Source organism: Ranitomeya imitator, chromosome 8, assembly GCF_032444005.1.
Source record: "Ranitomeya imitator isolate aRanImi1 chromosome 8, aRanImi1.pri, whole genome shotgun sequence".
Taxonomy (NCBI): domain Eukaryota; kingdom Metazoa; phylum Chordata; class Amphibia; order Anura; family Dendrobatidae; genus Ranitomeya; species Ranitomeya imitator.
Window position 1 is genome coordinate 62,734,503 of NC_091289.1, and position 15,605 is coordinate 62,750,107.

General features: G+C 45.5%; 1 protein-coding gene across 1 annotated transcript in view; it reads left to right on the top strand.

Moving 5' to 3' along the window:
• Positions 1–15,605, top strand: part of ACO2 (aconitase 2) — a 62,637-nt gene that overhangs the window by 6,981 nt on the left and 40,051 nt on the right. Inside the window, exons 2-4 of the mRNA XM_069737028.1 lie at positions 13,244–13,386; positions 13,482–13,740; positions 13,866–13,958. Coding sequence (XP_069593129.1) covers positions 13,244–13,386; positions 13,482–13,740; positions 13,866–13,958 — 495 coding nt within the window. The remainder of the gene's footprint in view (positions 1–13,243; positions 13,387–13,481; positions 13,741–13,865; positions 13,959–15,605) is intronic.

A 15,605-nucleotide genomic window follows, 5' to 3' on the forward strand; every position in this document is an offset into this window, starting at 1 on the left:
GAATAGACATGATCTCCTGGATGAGTATTGTGCGTACATCCCAATGCTCTGTGCCATTATCCATGTACTAACTGTTATTGGTTTGATCTTCCCGCAGTCTGGGGCCTCTGTCCTGCAGGTCTCCTTGTAGTATGGTAAGCTGATCTGTAACCAAGGCTTAACCTGAGCCCAAAGGACCGATGAAGGAACAGTCCTGTTATAAGCACATGCAGCTTATTATTGGTCGGTACAGTCATCATTGGGTGGTAGCTGTGACTTTCACCATATTTTGCTGGGCAATAAGGTTTTCTAACCCTATTCTGGGGCTGTGATGTTTATTAGTATCTATCACAATAAATAACTTGCTGTAGTTCATTATTGGTATTGGAGTACAATGGGTGTATTTCACTCTCTGCTTCTGATGTTTATTTCGTTTACCACATTTCATACTGAAATTGGCCATTATAGATGTATATCAGACACTACAGTGATTTTCTTTGCGGATATCTTTAGATATCTATGGTTTTTCTGATCTTTCAGATCATTTTTATATTTAGTCTGTTTTTTTTTGCCTGGGACTTTGATTCCTGGCTTCTGTACCCACCCTGGGAGAGTTGCTTTGGTATTCTCCATGGTGCTGTCCTGAGGGACGTAATGGAAAAAGGGAATTATACCTACCGGTAATTCGGTTTCCAGGTAGTCCCTCAGGACAGCACCCATAGTTCCCTCCCTTATGTTTCTCTTTTTAGGCTTGCACGGGATTAATCTACCGGCAGATCGTTCATCCTTTGGGTCACCATGGCTCGAAATTAAGATGGAGCCGTTAAAAGGTTTATTACACACATATTTGTAAGGGCACGTTTAGACCATTTATTTCCATCCTTCGGTGGTACTTTGAAAAAACACTGGAGGGTGGAGGTGGGAGGGGCCTTTTAACCCCTCTATGATCCTGTCCTGCTATAGGTCAAGGAAGGGCGTCCTCCATGGTGCTGTCCTGAGGGACTACCTGGAAACCGAATTACTTGTAGGTATAATTCCCTTTTTTTTTTTTCTTCCATCAATATGGTCATGTGAGGGCTTATTTTTTGCGGGACGAGTTGTATTTTTGATCAACATGATTGGTTTTACCATATCTTGTACTAGAAAACGGGGAAAAAATTCCAAGTGCGGTGAAATTGCAAAAAAGTTCATTCCCACACTTGTTTTTTGATTGGCCTTTTTTCTAGCTTCACTAAATGCTAAAACTGACCTGCCACTATGATTCTCCAGGTCATTACGAGTTCATAGACACCAAACATGTCTAGATTATTTTTTATCTAAGTGGTGAAAAAAAATTCAAAACTTAGCTAAAAAGAAAAAAAAAATGCGCCATTTTCCAATACCCGTAGCGTCTCCATTTTTCGGGATCTTGGGTCGGGTGAGGACTTATTTTTTGCGTGCCGAGCTGACGTTTTTAATGATACCACTTTTGTGCAGATATGTTCTGTTGATCGCCCGTTATTGCATTTTAATGCAATGTCGCGGTGACAAAAAAAACGTAATTCTGGCGTTTCGATTTTTTTTTTATCGCTACACCGTTTGGCGATCAGGTTAATGCATTTTTTATTGATCGGGCGATTCTGAACGTGGCAATACCAAATATGTGTAGGTTTGATTTTTTTTATTTTATTTTTTTTTTTATTTTATTTTGGATGGAGCAGCACGGTGGCGCAGTGGTTAGCACAGCAGCCTTGCAGCGCTGGGGTCCTGGGTTCTAATCCCACCCAGGACAACATCTGCAAAGAGTTTGTATGTTCTCTCTGTGTTTGCGTGGGTTTCCTCCGGGCACTCCGGTTTCCTCCCACATTCCAAAGACATACTGATAGGGATTCTAGATTGTGAGCCCCATCGGGGACAGCGATGATAATGTGTAAACTCAGTTTGTAATACTCAGTATGTTAGATAGTATATCAGTTGGCAAGTCTGTCTTCTTGACCCACCAGACATAAACACTTAAATTCACAAGCCAATATAAAGATAGAAAGCCAGTTCTTTTGGTTTTGCAAAAATATGGTTGTCTGGGAAATTAAGATACAATCTGGTTTCTTCACACACCCCTCCCCCATAGTTACTTCTTGACCATACAATCTTTTTTGACTATCCTAACATGTAAATGCTATTTTCGTCTAGGGCCGTACCTTTTGATAAACCATCAATATAAGATGGAGGCTTTGATTTGTGGTAGTGGTGCTGATCAATTGTTTAGATTCACTTAGAGTTCAAATCCCAACTTTTTTATTGCATCGTTACATCAATTTCTTTGATTTCATCCTCCATTTAATCCAATTTTAAAGGCAGGTGATGCTGCTCTCCTAGTGTGAGACCACATGTGCCATGAGCCACGTGCCTGAAACTCCAACCACCAACGGGCACATGAATCTGTAATCTTTCAGCTATTGTCAGCCACGGATGAGCAGACTTTCGGTCATGGGTGCGGCCACACGTGGTCTCTCCTTTAGTGGCAGCTATGTCTTGTATTGCATATTTAACCATTTACTTGAATGGGTTAACGCTCTAGTCAACTGCAGAACTGACGTCAACCATTACTAAAAGGACAACTCTGTAAATCATGTTTTAAAAGATGGCTGATCTGTAAGGGTGTTGGGAGTCGCTAAGGATGGTCAAGACGTCTTAAAGGTACCTTCACACAACGATTTCGTTAACGATATCGTTGCAACGGCACGCTTTTATTCAGTCGCCATGACAGCACAACGAGAGAGGGGATCCGCACTTCAGGGACAGGAAACCTACAGACATAAAAAGGGCGGTACCTCTCTCCCACGTCAGTTTGGTTTCCTGTCCCTGACAGCGGAACCTCTTTCAGACAGGCCCTGAGAAGAGGGTCGAAGTTAAGAAGATTTCCCACTCCTGGCAGGCCGGTGCAGGTAGCGGGGGTCCCCTACTTCGGTCTGTTCGGGAGGCAGGAGGCACCACACGGCAGGGGAACTGCGCGGTGTAGGTGGCAGCAGGAGGAAGCAGCCTCTGACATATAGGCTGGCTTCTGGGGTGTCCGCAGCGCAGAGTCTTCCTGGGCGGAGAGGTCAGAAGTGTCGATCGAAGACATATGTAAGGCGGCCACATGGTCTTCCCCTTCTACCATTCTTAGACACTACAGATTAGATCTGGGTAGTTCCTCAGACCTTACGTTTGGGAGAAGAGTGCTAGAAGCTATTATCCCCCCCTAAATCTTTCGTCTCTGAAAGTCTCTCGTTGTGCTGTCATGGCGACTGAATAAATACGTACGCTACTCACCTGGTAGCAGTGTTTTTTCAGGAGCCATGACAGCACCCTTAGATTCCCTACCCTATTTTTTGGATGACTCAACACCCTGTTAGTTTTGGGTTAAAATTTATGTTCACTTGCATAATAAAAATATATTTATGTATATACTGCATCTGTGTTATTAACCAAGGTGGTCCTCTCATACTCTGGAAACTACTGACGTGGGAGAGAGGTACCGCCCTTTTTATGTCTGTAGGTTTCCTGTCCCTGAAGGGCGGATCCCCTCTCTCGTTGTGCTGTCATGGCTCCTGAAAAAACACTGCTACCAGGTGAGTAGCGTACGTATTTTTGTGACGTAGCAACGATCCCGCTAACGATCTCTTTATGTGTGACAGCGACCAACGATGAGGCCCCTGCTGGGAGATCGTTGGTCTTGGGGAATGATCAGGACTAGAGTTGAGCGACCTTGACCTTTTTAGAGTCGAGCCGGGTTTCGCGAAACCCGACTATCTCAAAAGTCGGGTCGAGTGAAATCGGCCGATTATGACGTAAAGTCGGGATCGACCGAAACACGAAACCCAATGCAAGTCAATGGGGCAGCATAGTCGGCAGTGAGTGGGGGCCAGGAAAACACCTAGAGTGCCCATTTTAAAGTCAAAACCATCCATTCTTCTTAATGAAGCTTGTCAAGCGTAATTTACCTTATAATAATTGGAAGGCATTTGAAATTGGGGGTCATTTGGCTAAAGTTGTGGTGGGTAGGGCTGGTTCAAGTAATTACTGGGCCCAGGAAATCTGGACCACGTCACGGCAGTGGAGCAGGGAGAGATAAGTATTTCAACTTTGCAAGTGCTGTGAACCTGAGCAAGCAGGGGGGGCCCACTCGTTGGCATTGGCACTGGCACAGGGCCCCTCAAAGTACAGCGGTGTTTGCACGGCGGGGGCGCCTCCCACCGGCAGCAACACTTTTGCGTACTATGAGAGGCCCTGTGCCAGTGACGTCGCCAACTAGTATTCCTCCCCCCACCTGATGAAGGAACCTGCACTTTCATCTGCACCTTCCTGTTTGTCCCCGTGTAAGGTGGTATGGTATGCGGGAAGGGGGACCTGACTTTCAGCAGGGTCACAATCTTGCAGTGTAGTGTGCACGGGAAATGTTGCGTTATGGGTCAATGTACCAGCAGACTCATCTATCACTGGCTGGGCAATGGGCAGGATGAGGAGGAAACACAGATATAGGCCCAAAGAATAAAGTGGGCTAAATGCAGTTCAAAATTGGTAACACAGGACTAATCAGGGGGCATTGCAGTGGAGGACAACTGGAATGAGAGGCTGACACAGAGAGTAGGCCCAAATCAGTAAGTAGTCGAAATGCAGTTCAAAATTGGCAAAAGTAGTAAACAGGCGGCACAGCTTTGTTCGGTGGAGGAGAACAGCAAGGAGTGGCAGACACCGATAGTAGGCCCCAACCCAACTAGTAGGCCAAATGCAGTCTAACATTAACAACTACTTAACGAGCGCCTGAAAACGGAATTTCAGGACAGGAAACCAGGAGAACAGCAAGGAGCGGCAGACACCGATAGTAGGCCCCAAACCAACTAGTACGCCAAATGCAGTTGTTCCGTTTAACCACAATTTAATGAGAGCCTGAAGATAGAAGTTCCGGGAACCCCATACCCAATTTGTAGGCCTAATGCAGCGTAGTTTCCAACAACTACTAAACGAGAGCCGGAAGATCGAAGCTCAGGAAAGGCAACCTGGAGAACACCTTGGAGTAGAACACACCATCTCTCTACACCCCATACCCAATTTGTAGGCCTAATGCAGCGTAGTTTCCAACAACTACTAAACGAGAGCCGGAAGATCGAAGCTCAGGAAAGGCAACCTGGGGAACACCTTGGAGTGGAACACACCATCTCTCTACACCCCATACCCAATTTGTAGGCCCAATGCAGCGTAGTTTCCAACAACTACTAAACGAGAGCATGATGATCGAAGCATTGGCGAGGAAACCTGGGGAACACCTTGGAGTGGAACACACCATCTCTCTACACCCCATACCCAATTTGTAGGCCTAATGCAGCGTAGTTTCCAACAACTACTAAACGAGAGCATGATGATCGAAGCATTGGCGAGGAAACCTGGGGAACACCTTGGAGTGGAACACACCATCTCTCTACAGTGGAACACACCATCTCTCTACACCCCATACCCAATTTGTAGGCCTAATGCAGCGTAGTTTCCAACAACTACTAAACGAGAGCCGGAAGATCGAAGCTCAGGAAAGGCAACCTGGGGAACACCTTGGAGTGGAACACACCATCTCTCTACACCTCATACCCAATTTGTAGGCCCAATGCAGCGTAGTTTCCGACAACTACTAAACGAGAGCCGGAAGATCGAAGCTCAGGAAAGGCAACCTGGAGAACACCTTGGAGTGTAACAAACCCTCTCTCTACACCACGGAAGGGCTGATTCTTAGGAAGGAAGGCTGTCGGAAAGAAGCAGGGCGCGTCCGAGGGTGATTATATTCTTATTAGGTATATACTCACCCTCGGACGCGCCCTGCTTCTTTATTTGTAATGAATGTTTATTTGCAATGTGGTTTTGACTTACTCTATTTTTTTGGTAAATAATGATTTTATTATTTTCATTGTTTTGCATCTTCTTGGCAATAATATAAAGAAGACGCGACAGGACAACTCGGTGGATGCCATATCTGTGTTTAAAATTGAAAAACCTTTCAGTTAACTACTTGCAGGAGAAAGTTATTGTAGCTGGTGGCCATTTTTAGTACTGTACCAGATTTTTGTTGTATGTGTTTGTTTTTAATGTTAAAATGTCTGCATTTGATATCTCTCCAGTATTTTCTTTTTTATAAGCAAAATACTTATTTTTATATTTTCTGATGTTGGTTCCAGGGGTACACGGGCAGCAGTGGTGTGGTCAGTGGAGGCCTAGTGGAAGGAGTGACCGCAGACAGGCATCGAAGGCCTAAAATAATAACACATGGCTGTAGGCAATTTTAAATTGGTTACAGGGGGACACGGGCAGCAGTGGTGTGGTCAGTGGAGGCCTAGTGGAAGGAGTGACCGCAGACAGGCATCGAAGGCCTAAAATAATAACACATGGCTGTAGGCAATTTTAAATTGGTTCCAGGGGTACACGGGCAGCAGTGGTGTGGTCAGTGGAGGCCTAGTGGAAGGAGTGACCACAGACAGGCATCGAAGGCCTAACATAACAAAAATGTCAATACAATGGTATTGTCAGTGGCAGGCATTGAAGGATGTCCGCGCATAGACTAAACATTGGTGGAGCTGTGAGATAATTTTGCAAGTGGTAGAGCACTGTTTGAGCTGGGGTGGGGGGAAACTGTCTTGTGGCCGGCGGTACAGGCCCAGGGCCCCTCATATTACAACGGTGTGTCTGACGTTGGGTGCGCACCACCACCGCCAGAGACACTTTATTGTACTAGGAGGGACCCAGTGGCAGTGCCGTCGACCAAAAGCGGGCTCACCCACCTCTTCAGACAAACTGCACTCTCACGGGTGCTGTCGCCAAGTGTCGATACCACGGCCCCGTGTGGGGAGTTTGGCCATTTAGTGAGGTGTAAACATGTCGTATGCTGGACAATCAGGTGCAGAAAATTACGAGATTGGAAAAGGCATTCAGAATAGTCCACAGGCAAGACCTTTTCATAGGAAAGCTAGGTGTCAGCCGGGCAAGGTGGGGCAAAAGATTTCGAAATCCAGTTGTGGTTCATTTTAATGAAGGTTAGATCTACATTTTGGGTAGCCAGACGAGTCCTTTTTTCTGTTAGTATTGAACCTGCAGCACTGAATACTCTTTCTGATAGGACACTAGCTGCCGGGCAAGCAAGCTCCTGCAATGCATATTCTGCCAATTCTGGCCAGGTGTCTAATTTTGATGCCCAGTAATCAAATGGGAATGACGGTTGAGGGAGAACATCGATAAGGGATGAAAAATAGTTTGTAACCATACTGGACAAATGTTGTCTCCTGTCACTTTGAATTGATGCTGCAGTACCTGTCCTGTCTGCGGTCATAGCAAAATCACTCCACAACCTGGTCAGAAAACCCCTCTGGCCAACGCCACTTCTGATTTCTGCCCCTCTAACTCCTCTGGTCTGCTGGCCCCTGCAGCTCGTGTGAGAACGATCACGGGCGCTGTGTGCAGGGAATGCCAGAAGCAAACGGTCAACAAGAGTTGATTGTTTGGTTGCTAATATTAGTTCCAAGTTCTCATGTGGCATTATATTTTGCAATTTGCCTTTATAGCGAGGATCAAGGAGGCAGGCCAACCAGTAATCGTCATCATTCATCATTTTAGTTATGCGTGTGTCCCTTTTGAGGATACGTAAGGCATAATCCGCCATGTGGGCCAAAGTTCCAGTTCTCAAATCTGCAGTTGTGCTTGGTTGAGGGGCAGTTTCAGGCAAATCCACGTCACTTGTGTCCCTCAAAAAACCAGAACCCGGCCTTGCCGCGCCACCAATTTCCAGTGGCCCCGGAAAAGCTTCCTCATTAAAAATATAATCATCCCCATCATCCTCCTCGTCCTCCTCCTCCTCTTCGCCCGCTACCTCGTCCTGTACACTGCCCTGGCCAGACAATGGCTGACTGTCATCAAGGCTTTCCTCTTCCTCAGCTGCAGACGCCTGATCCTTTATGTGCGTCAAACTTTGCATCAGCAGACGCATTAGGGGGATGCTCATGCTTATTATGGCGTTGTCTGCACTAACCAGCCGTGTGCATTCCTCAAAACACTGAAGGACTTGACACATGTCTTGAATCTTCGACCACTGCACACCTGACAACTCCATGTCTGCCATCCTACTGCCTGCCCGTGTATGTGTATCCTCCCACAAAAACATAACAGCCCGCCTCTGTTCACACAGTCTCTGAAGCATGTGCAGTGTTGAGTTCCACCTTGTTGCAACGTCTATGATTAGGCGATGCTGGGGAAGGTTCAAAGAACGCTGATAGGTCTGCATACGGCTGGAGTGTACGGGCGAACGGCGGATATGTGAGCAAAGTCCACGCACTTTGAGGAGCAGGTCGGATAACCCCGGATAACTTTTCAGGAAGCACTGCACCACCAGGTTTAAGGTGTGAGCCAGGCAAGGAATGTGTTTCAGTTGGGAAAGGGAGATGGCAGCCATGAAATTCCTTCCGTTATCACTCACTACCTTGCCTGCCTCAAGATCTACAGTGCCCAGCCACGACTGCGTTTCTTTCTGCAAGAACTCGAACAGAACTTCCGCGGTGTGTCTGTTGTCGCCCAAACACTTCATAGCCAATACAGCCTGCTGACGTTTGCCAGTAGCTGCCCCATAATGGGAGACCTGGTGTGCAACAGTGGCAGCTGCGGATGGAGTGGTTGTGCGACTGCGGTCTGTGGACGAGCTCTCGCTTCTGCAGGAGGACGAAGAGGAGGAGGAGGGGGTGCGAACGGCTACAGCCAATTGTTTCCTAGACCGTGGGCTAGGCAGAACTGTCCCAAACTTGCTGTCCCCTGTGGACCCTGCATCCACCACATTTACCCAGTGTGCCGTGATGGACACGTAACGTCCCTGGCCATGCCTACTGGTCCATGCATCTGTTGTCAGGTGCACCTTTGTGCTCACAGATTGCCTGAGTGCATGGACGATGCGCTCTTTAACATGCTGGTGGAGGGCTGGGATGGCTTTTCTGGAAAAAAAGTGTCGACTGGGTAGCTCGTAGCGTGGTACAGCGTAGTCCATCAGGGCTTTGAAAGCTTCGCTTTCAACTAACCGGTAGGGCATCATCTCTAACGAGATTAGTCTAGCTATGTGTGCGTTCAAACCCTGTGTACGCGGATGTGAGGCTAAGTACTTCCTTTTTCTAACCATAGTCTCATGTAGGGTGAGCTGGACTGGAGAGCTGGAGATCGTGGAACTAGCGGGGGTGCCGGTGGACATGGCAGACTGAGAGACGGTGGGAGATGGTATTGTTGCCACCGGTGCTCTAGATGCAGTGTTTCCTACTACGAAACTGGTGATTCCCTGACCCTGACTGCTTTGGCCTGGCAAAGAAACCTGCACAGATACTGCAGGTGGTGCGGAAAATGGTGGCCCTACACTGCCGGAAGGGATGTTGCGTTGCTGACTAGCTTCATTGGCCGAGGGTGCTACAACCTTAAGGGACGTTTGGTAGTTAGTCCAGGCTTGCAAATGCATGGTGGTTAAATGTCTATGCATGCAACTTGTATTGAGACTTTTCAGATTCTGTCCTCTGCTTAAGGTAGTTGAACATTTTTGACAGATGACTTTGCGCTGATCAATTGGATGTTGTTTAAAAAAAATGCCAGACTGCACTCTTTCTAGCATCGGATACCTTTTCAGGCATTGTAGACTGAGCTTTAACCGGATGGCCACGCTGTCCTCCAACAGGTTTTGGCTTTGCCACGCGTTTTGGGCCAGATACGGGCCCGGCAGATGGAATCTGTTGCGATGTTGATGCCTGCTGCGGCCCCTCCTCCTCCGCTTCAGAACTGCTGCCGCCTGCACCCTGTTCCCCCAATGGCTGCCAATCGGGGTCAAGAACTGGGTCATCTATTACCTCTTCTTGTAGCTCGTGTGCAACTTCGTCTGTGTCACCGTGTCGGTCGGTGGTATAGCGTTCGTGATGGGGCAACATAGTCTCATCAGGGTCTGATTCTTGATCAGCACCCTGCGAGGGCAATGTTGTGGTCTGAGTCAAAGGACCAGCATAGTAGTCTGGCTGTGGCTGTGCATCAGTGCACTCCATGTCAGATTCAACTTGTAATGGGCATGGACTGTTAACTGCTTCACTTTCTAAGCCAGGGACGGTATGTGTAAAGAGCTCCATGGAGTAACCCGTTGTGTCGCCTGCTGCATTCTTCTCTGTTGTTGTTTTTGCTGAAGAGGACAAGGAAGCGACTTGTCCCTGACCGTGAACATCCACTAACGACGCGCTGCTTTGACATTTACCAGTTTCACGAGAGGAGGCAAAAGAGCTAGAGGCTGAGTCAGCAAGATAAGCCAAAACTTGCTCTTGCTGCTCCGGCTTTAAAAGCGGTTTTCCTACTCCCAGAAAAGGGAGCGTTCGAGGCCTTGTGTAGCCAGACGACGAACCTGGCTCCACAGCTCCAGACTTAGGTGCAATATTTTTTTTCCCACGACCAGCTGATGCTCCACCACTACCACTACCCTCATTACCAGCTGACAATGAACGCCCCCGGCCACGACCTCTTCCACCATACTTCCTCATTGTTTTAAAAACGTAAACAAACTAACGGTATTTGTTGCTGTCACACAAATTACACGGTGAGCTATAACTTCAGTATGATTTAGCTACCCCTTTACAGGTGAGTGAGACCACAACGAAAATCAGGCACAATGTTACACACTCTGTTGTTGGTGGCAACAAATGAGAGAGATGCCACACACGCAGGACTGTCACTGAAGCACAAATGTAAATATTAATCTCCCACTGATTTGATTTTTTTTTTTTTTAAGGGAGACTTTAGGAAAAAAAAATAATAGAATAAAATGATTTTTTCAGGAAGAATTTAGAAACCAAATAAAATAAAATGATTTTTTCAGGGAGAATTTAGAAAACAAATAAAACAAAAAAAAGGCTTTCTATGGCCCACTGAGTGAGAGATGACGCACACAGGAGTCAGGAGTGGCACACATGCCCAGAGGCCAATATTTATCTCCCACTGATTGATGTAGTGATTTTTTCAGGTAGATTTTGGAACCCAAATCAAGCTAAAAAAATAATAGGCTTTCTATGGCCCACAATTGGAGAGAGAGAGAGATGGCACACCCAGGAGTCAAGACTGGCACACAAGCAGAAAGGGCAATATTAATCTCCCACTGATTTGTTTTTTTTTGTTTTTTTTTCAGGGAGACTTTAGGAAAAAAAAATAATAGAATAAAATGATTTTTTTCAGGAAGAATTTAGAAACCAAATAAAATAAAATGATTTTTTCAGGGAGAATTTAGAAAACAAATAAAACAAAAAAAGGCTTTCTATGGCCCACTGAGTGAGAGATGACGCACACAGGAGTCAGGAGTGGCACACAAGCCCAGAGGCCAATATTTATCTCCCACTTTTTTTTTTTGGTTCCAGGGAAAATTTATAAACCCAATAAAAAAAATAATAAATAGGCTTTCTATGGCCCACTATCTGAGAGAGAGAGATGGCACGCTTAGGACTGGCACACAAGCCCAAAGGCCAATATTAATCTCCCACTGATTGATTTATTGATTTTTTTCAGGTAGAATTTAGAACCCAAATAAAGCAAAAAAAAAAAAAATTAAAATGGGCTTTCTATGGCCCACTGAGTGAGTGATGATGCACACAGGAGTCAGGAGTGGCACACAAGCCCTGAGGCCAATATTTTTCTCCCACTGATTGATGTAGTGATTTTTTTCAGGTAGATTTTAGAACCCAAATCAAGCAAAAAAATAAATAGGCTTTCTATGGCCCACTGAGTGAGAGATGACACAGACAGGGATGGCACTCTAGCAGAAATGTCAATCTTAATCTCCCACAAAAAAAAACAGGGAGTGTCCTTCAATTACTATCTCCCTGCAGTAATCTCAGCCAGGTATGGCAGGCAGCAATAAGGAGTGGACTGATGCACAAATTAAATAAAAAGTGTGTACAAACAAAAAAGATAGCTGTGCAGAAAGGAAGGAACAAGAGGATTTGTGCTTTGAAAAAAGCAGTTGGTTTGCACAGCGGCGTACACACAGCAATGCAGCTATCAGGGAGCCTTCTAGGGCAGCCCAATGAGCTACAGCGCTGAGGGGGAAAAAAAAAAAAATGTAGCTTCCACTGTCCCTGCACACCGAAGGTGGTGTTGGGCAGTGGAAATCGCTACAGCACAAGCGGTTTGGTGGTTAATGGACCCTGCCTAACGCTATCCCTGCTTCTGACGAAGCGGCAGCAACCTCTCCCTAAGCTCAGATCAGCAGCAGTAACATGGCGGTCGGCGGGAACTCCCCTTTATAGCCCCTGTGACGCCGCAGACAGCAAGCCAATCACTGCAATGCCCTTCTCTAAGATGGTGGGGACCAGGACCTATGTCATCACGCTGCCCACACTCTGCGTTTACCTTCATTGGCTGAGAAATGGCGCTTTTCGCGTCATTGAAACGCGACTTTGGCGCGAAAGTCGCGTACCGCATGGCCGACCCCGCACAGGGGTCGGATCGGGTTTCATGAAACCCGACTTTGCCAAAAGTCGGCGACTTTTGAAAATGAACGACCCGTTTCGCTCAACCCTAATCAGGACCGTTTTTTGGTCGCTGATCACCCGCTGTCATCGCTGGATCTGCGTGTGTGATGCCGATCTAGCGATGTGTTCACCTGTAACCAGGATAAACATCGGGTTACTAAGTGCAGGGCTGCGCTTAGTAACCCGATATTTACGATGGTTACCATTTTATAAAAGTAAAAAAAAAAAGAAACACTACATACTCACATTCTAATGTCTGTCACGTTCCCCGGCGTCAGCTTCCCTGCACTGTCGGCGCCGGCCGTAAAGCAGAGCACAGCAGTGACGTTACCGCTCTGCTTTACGGCCGGTGCTTACACAGTGCAGGGAAGCTGATGGCGGGGACGTGACAGACATCAGAATGTGAGTATGTAGTGTTTTTTTTTTTTTTTTTTTTTACAATGGTAACCAGGGTAAATATCGGGTTACTAAGCACGGCCCTGCACTTAGTAACCCGATGGTTACCCGGGGACTTCGGCATCATTGAAGACAGTTTCAACGATGCCGAAGTCTTTCCCCGGATCGTTGGTCGCTGGAGAGAGCTGTCTGTGTGACAGCTCCCCAGCGACCACACAATGACTTACCAACGATCACGGCCAGGTCGTATCGCTGGTCGTGATTGTTGGTAAATCGTTTAGTGTAATGGTACCTTAATAGCACAAGGTAATAGTTTAATGAATTTTAACATTTTCACTTGTCTTGCCCTACAGCAAGCCTTGGGCCATGGAGCACGCAGGTATCACATTTCTGCTGTCCTGTGCCAGAGGGCCAAAGTGGCAATGAGCCACTTTGAGAACAATGAATATATCAAATATGAAAAAGTTGGAAAAAATATTGATATTGTTCGCAAACGGTAAGTGTATAGCATTGTTTTCTTGTATATCAAAAATGACAAATTATCTTTTTATGAAACAAAGTACTAAATGTCTCTTCTGATTATATTTAAAGTTTGGACCGACCCCTTACCCTATCAGAGAAGATTGTATATGGCCATCTTGATGACCCAGTTAAACAGGATATAGTGCGTGGAAAGACTTACCTTCGGTTACGACCAGACAGGGTGGCCATGCAGGATGCCACGGCTCAGATGGCGATGCTTCAGTTTATTAGCAGTGGGTTGCCCCGTGTGGCTGTGCCTTCAACCATCCACTGTGATCACTTAATTGAAGCCCAGCTTGGTGGAGATCAGGATCTCAAAAGGGCAAAGGTATGGGCACTGATGTGTAAATCAATCTATAGGCTTTATTCCATGACTGTAGCTTTCCATACTATGTACTTGTCGATATGTGTATTACCTCAATTTTAACTTTTTTTTTTTTTTCTCACTTTTAGGACATCAACCATGAAGTATATAACTTTCTAGCCACTGCTGCAGCTAAATATGGTGTTGGTTTTTGGAAACCAGGGTCAGGCATCATCCATCAGGTAGGTTTCCAAACTATAATGTTAAGTCTCATGTTTCAAATTCAGTTAAAATGTCAAATGTACATTAATTACTAATGGCAGAAATGGTTGTAGCGTCAAAGCTGGAATTGCTTGGTGTAATTTGAACTTCAAAGAAAACTAAGTGGTGCTTAACCCCTTTACCCCCAAGGGTGGTTTGCACGTTAATGACCAGGCCAATTTTTACAATTCTGACCACTGTCCCTTTATGAGGTTATAACTCCGAAACGCTTCAACGGATCCTGGTGATTCTGACATTGTTTTCTCGTGACATATTGTACTTCATGATAGTGGTAAAATTTCTTTGATAGTACCTGCGTTTATTTGTGAAAAAAACGGAAATTTGGCGAAAATTTTGAAAATTTCGCAATTTTCAAACTTTGAATATTTATGCAATTAAATCACAGAGATATGTCACACAAAATACTTAATAAGTAACATTTCCCACATGTCTCCTTTACATCAGCATAATTTTGGAACCAATTTTTTTTTTTGTTAGGGAGTTATAAGGGTTAAAAGTTGACCAGCAATTTCTCATTTTTACAACACCATTTTTTTTTAGGGACCACGTCTCATTTGAAGTCATTTTGAGGGGTCTATATGATAGAAAATGCCCAAGTGTGACACCATTCTAAAAACTGCACCCCTCAAGGTGCTCAAAACCACATTCAAGAAGTTTATTAACCCTTCAGGTGTTTAATAGGAATTTTTGGAATGTTTAAATAAAAATGATACATACATGCTAGCCACCTTAGGGAGAGACCCAAGTTGGGCTAAATGTAGCGGGACGAAAGAGACCGATAAAATAAAAATGAACATTTAACTTTTTTACACAAAAAATTTACTTCAGCTCCAATTTGTTTTATTTTACCAAGGGTAACAGGAGAAATTGGACCCAAAAAGTTGTTGTCCAATTTGTCCTGAGTACGCTGATACCCCATATGTGGCAGTGAACCACTGTTTGGGCGCATGGGAGAGCTCGGAAGGGAAGGAGCGCTATTTGACTTTTCAATGCAAAATTGACAGGAATTGAGATGGGACGCCATGTTGCGTTTGGAGAGCCACTGATGTGCCTAAACATTGAAACCCCCCACAAGTGACACCATTTTGGAAAGTAGACCCCCTAAGGAACTTATCTGGATGTGTGGTGAGCACTTTGACCCACCAAGTGCTTCACAGAAGTTTATAATGCAGAACCGTAAAAATAAAAAATCATATTTTTTCACAAAAATTATATTTTTGCCCCCAATTTTTTATTTTTCCAAGGGTAAGAGAAGAAATTGGACCTCAAAAGTTGTTGTCCAATTTGTCCTGAGTACGCTGATACCCCATATGTGGCAGTAAACCACTGTTTGGGCGCATGGGAGAGCTCGGAAGGGAAGGAGCGCAGTTTGACTTTTCAATGCAAAATTGACAGAAATTGAGATGGGACGCCATGTTGCGTTTGGAGAGCCACTGATGTGCCTAAACATTGAAACCCCCCACAAGTGACACCATTTTGGAAAGTAGACCCCCTAAGGAACTTATCTAGAGGTGTGGTGAGCACTTTGACCCACCAAGTGCTTCACAGAAGTTTATAATGCAGAACCGTAAAAATAAAAAATCATATTTTTTCACAAATATTATATT